General features: G+C 31.3%; 1 protein-coding gene across 1 annotated transcript in view; it reads right to left on the bottom strand.

The window, feature by feature from the left end:
* Window positions 1-3519, bottom strand: part of LOC111370148 — a 16975-nt gene extending 13456 nt beyond the window's left edge. Inside the window, exons 1-3 of the mRNA XM_022991844.1 lie at window positions 3310-3519; window positions 418-931; window positions 108-332 (exon numbers count right to left, since the gene is read on the bottom strand). Of these exons, the coding sequence (XP_022847612.1) occupies window positions 108-332; window positions 418-927 (735 nt within the window). The 5' untranslated portion in view covers window positions 928-931; window positions 3310-3519. The remainder of the gene's footprint in view (window positions 1-107; window positions 333-417; window positions 932-3309) is intronic.
* Window positions 3520-5003: the final 1484 nt, after the last annotated feature.

Genomic DNA, 5003 nt, shown 5'->3' with positions numbered 1-5003 from the left:
CATCGACAAGATAATATTTACCTATTCCACACATGGTTGTTAAGTTGTTGTTCTTTATTGAAAGAGGTGAAAGAAAAATTATTGAACAAGAAGTAGATCTCACCAACATGAATTGTTAGCCTATGACCTTGTCGTAAAGTTGCATTTTTTAACAATTGATTGTTGTGGGCGGATCCCTCCCAACCGAAAAGCACATACGTAAACTTTATATCAAATGTGCAAGCGACCAAAATATTCTGAGTTATCATTTGCTTCCTATTGCGATACCTCGCTTGTTCCTCTACGGGGACATATGCAGGAATGTGAGTGCCATCAATCGCCCCCACGAAATCCTAATATGAAAACCAAAAAGTTTGGTTACAAAAGAAATATTGATAGTAAAGGAAAAATAAACGAAATTCAATATTACCACCTGACCTGAAAATATTGGAACCATGGCTTCACCTTATCCTTCTCGTATGGTGAGTTATGAATAGTGGCATTGTTCACCACGTCTCTGTACAATCCAAGGCAAGCCTGTAAAACCCTATGGAAATAGTAGCTCACTGTTTGACCTGACCTAAAGAACGTAAAACTCCCAGTTCGATTATGGTGGTCATGTCCAACGGTGTTGAGAAATATAGCAACTTGTTCTTCTACTTTGACAGATCTATTATCGACCAAGCCATACATTCGTAAACGAGCACATAATCTTTCAAACGGAGCTATCTTCATCCTCAGTAGATCATGACAAATTCTATCACTCATACCAAACATTCGTGTAAGTGTCATTTCTCTTTCAGAATCCCAATTTCTATGTGGGGCTCTAGGAAGTTGTCGATTACGACGCCTGACGGTATTATATATTATAATTACTTGCATGACCGTCGTCCAAAATAATCCTAATTGTTGTCTTTGGCATCGACGTTGATTCGTTCTGGTAGCCATGGTACTTAGAACAAAGTCTCAAAAGTGTTAATATGATGTAAATTATTGTTGACAATGAACAAAAAATGAAAACGAATATAGTTAATGCGAAAATACAAGTACACATAAGCGAACCCACATAGAGACAATCAAACACATTCTTCATTTAGAATGCTATTTAACAAATTGATGCAAATAATAAAAATAGTCATTTGATATTGGTACATTCATTTGAGTTTTGAGGGACCTAAAATTTTCTTACTGTTCTCCTCTGAAATTAGTTAAAATCAACCCTCCGTCTCTCTCTCACATTCTTAATTGTTTTTTTCCTTAAATGTGAAGATTTATTTGTTATCTAAATTTTTGACAAACCTATATCTTTCTTTGTATACTGGTTGCATATGATCTTCTAATGTGAGGATTTATTTGTGCTTTCAAATAGTCATTTACCTCATTTTCAAAATAAAAATAAAAATATAAAAAAATAGTCATTTATCTCAGATGCATAAGCTAATGCATTATAGAAAAAAGAGAATACACATGATAAATTCTGATAAAATCATTCTTGGACTTTTATGGATTAAAAAGATTTTCATTTGACAGTGAGATCTATCAGAATCTAGTGGTAAGAAATCCATGAGGCTGCAAATTATATTGTTAATAAAGCTTTTCTTTTCTCTTCAAATCATATTTTTTTAGTGATCTAGACATGAGGAAAAGTTTATCTTTCTGCATTTTGTCTCTTGTAAAGTTCTACTTTATGTTCTGCCATTTACCCTATTAAAAAAGCTTACACCATACCCAGATATAAGCACAACAAGAAAATATAATGTTCCAATCTGTTTTTTTCTATGCTTTCCTTTTGTGGACTAAACAGAGAATTGAATCTCTTGCTATGTCAATTTCAATTTTTTTCAAACGAACTTACCAATTCCATAGACGAGTGTATTTATCCAATTATATCTACCACGTGTCTAGAAAATCTATTAAAATGGGTAAGATTTTCATTTAAAAATGTCAAATATTTTCTTATAATGAACTCATAAATCCTACAAACCAGTTGCATCTTGCTGTATAATCAGGGACTAGAGCTAATTTTAAACTCCTCCTTTCACTTTAACCTTATATCCTTCAGGTTTGTAAAATCTGTCACAAATAATTGCTTCCTTCTTTAACATTAAATAACACAAATATATGTTTGCAATAATATGACAGTTAACGGGAGTTCTTCTTTAATATTAGTACACATAGATATCTGCCTAACCTAAAAATATGCTCTATGAGGAATAGTAAAAGGGAAAGATGAACCCGAAGATATCAAATATGAATTAGAACAGCTTCATTAACATGCATATAGTTAACTGTTAAAATGTTAATATGATAGCATCTAACTCAACAGCAAACTTGTAACGTCATTCCTTTCAATCATAATGACATGATAAATTTGTTCATCAGATTTCATGAGGTAAGTAAATAACATCAAACACAGTTGCACTGCACAGAACAATACTAATAAACAGCTTGCAGATTTAATGTTTGGAACTTCTAATTCCCGTTTCTGCTGCTAACCGATTTGTATTTTATGTGCTTCCAAAAGAAAAACAAAAAAGTATAGACATTGAAAGCATTTGCATACTGCTGAATCTTATTCTAGGGTCAACTTTTCGGCCTCAAGTTGATGCACTTGTTTAGTATCTAAAGGTAAGCATCTGATATCATGCATGTAAAAGTAAATACTTTGGCCAAAATTTAGTAAAATAAGAGTTACTTTCAATAAAAGGAAATCTTTGTTATCCATACGTTCAGTGACTAAAGTTACTTGAAGCAAAACTTAGCCAAACTTGAGGTAATAATTAACTCATAGCTTTATTGAAGCAGCCTAAGCAACTAAAGAGACAATAATGAAACATAAGATAATAAGCACAATACTGCTTCTCATTTGTAAAGGCTAGGAATGGGAGTCGTATGAATAAATGAGACCTTACCAAGTAGCAAAGAAGTCAACCAATACTGGTCTAAATTCTCTAACACATCAACAAAAGAAGATAATGTTTGTTGTTTCGCTTCAACCTGATCATAAACACATTAATCGGACTTAAAATACAAAATTTATCAAAGTATGATACAGGGAAAGCTCAAACATGTTGGCTCCACCTCTCTCTCAAGCATTTCATCAAACATTTGTCTACATTTATCACACTCACCCTTCTCAAACCACAATTTCATCATAATGTTAAAGGAAACAGAGTAGAATCTAAAACCCAATTTATGACCATCCCTAAAGAGCTCAGTTGCATCAATGACTCAATCATTATCAACCAAAACATTCAAAATCATATTACACAGCAAAAAACCAGAAATCTTGAAATCCATAACAAAAAAAAAAAGCGCATTTTCACTCACCCGAAAGCTGGAAAAACGAAGCAACAGAAAAGCGTGCAATGTTGGTGGGGATTATGTCGATAATTTTTGGGTCGCCATCGTCGATACTCCAGAAACTTGAGCAGTTCGACGGTGAGAAATGGGAATGGGGAGTGCGGTGACAAGAAAGAGAGAGGGAAATAGGGTTTGGCGAAAATGGGTTTGTTTCATAGTCAATGAGGAAATGGTGGGCAATGGCTGCCCCACTCGGTATGTTTTCCATAATAGCTTTTGACCAAGTTATTTGTTAAAAAAAAAAAATGTAAACAAAATGTGTAGGGTCGAAAATACCCTCATTTAGAGGAAAGAAGAGAAGAGAAAATAGAGAGAAAAAAGAAAAGAAAAAAGGGAAAAATCAGCTACCGACCGTCGACGTCGCCTACGGACTGCCCGGACCTCACCAAGACTAGAGCCACCTCGGATTCGCCGGAGACCGTCATTTTCTTGAAGGTTAGACATGTTTTCTATAAATAACTACTTTGAATTTGTGAAAGTTTGAATGTTTAGGATATGAATATGGGTTAAATTCATGTTTCTATAGTTAAAATGTAAGAAAATATCGAATTTGAGGTTAAAATCTTGAAAAAAAAGGGCGGAGCTCGCCGGAAATGGAGTTTCCGGCGAGCCCGCCGGTTTGGTCCGTTACGGACCAAACCGTTGGTCCGTGGTCCGTAGCGGACCGTGGTCCGTAGCGGACCAGACCGGACCCGGATTTGGTCCGGGTCCGGCTAACCGGCCCAAATCCGGGTCCGTCAAATATATATAATTTTTTTTTTTTTTGTTGTGTGTGTGTTGTTAAGAAATAAAATGAAAAATAAAAGAAATAATTTATTAAGAAAATTAAAGAAATATTTAAAGATAAATTAAATTGAGTTTTAATTTTTATTCTTTTCTACTTAAATATACTCTTCAAATAAATAAAACACATGATTAACGAAATATTAAAAGAATAAATTAAATTGAATAATATTTTTTTACCTAACCAATTAAGATAATTAATTAAAGAAATAGTGAAACGAGAAATCGAATAAATATTATTATTTTTATTCAAATAAATAATCGAAATAAATAATATACATAAATAACGAAATATTTAAAGAATAAATTAAAAACAATACTTTTTTTACTTAAACGAACTAAGATAATGAATTAAAGAAATTGTAAAAGGAAAAATCGAATAAATATTATTGAAATAAATAATCGAAATAGAGTAATTAAATATGAAATAAATAAAACACATTATTAACGAAATATTTAAAGAATAAATTAAATTGAATAATATTTTTTTACCTAACCAATTAAGTAATTAAATAAAGAAATAGTGAAACGAGAAATCGAATAAATATTATTATTTTTATTCAAATAAATAATCGAAATAAATAATAGACATAATTAACGAAATATTTAAAGAGGAAATTAAATTAAATAGTATTTTTTTACCTAACCAAATAGTGAAACGAAAAATCGAATAAATATTATTATTTTTATTCAAATAAATAATCGAAATAAATAATATACATAATTAACGAAATATGTAACGTATAAATTAAATTGAACAATATTTTTTTTACTTAAACAATTAAGATAATTACTTAAAGAAATAGTAAAAGGAAAAATCGAATAAATATTATTGAAATAAATAATCGAAATAGAGTAATTAAATATGAAATAAATAA

Source organism: Olea europaea, chromosome 21 (genome assembly GCF_002742605.1).
Source record: "Olea europaea var. sylvestris chromosome 21, O_europaea_v1, whole genome shotgun sequence".
Taxonomy (NCBI): Eukaryota; Viridiplantae; Streptophyta; class Magnoliopsida; order Lamiales; family Oleaceae; genus Olea; species Olea europaea.
Note: the sequence above shows the minus strand (reverse complement) of the source record. Positions and strands in the feature narration are given on the sequence as shown.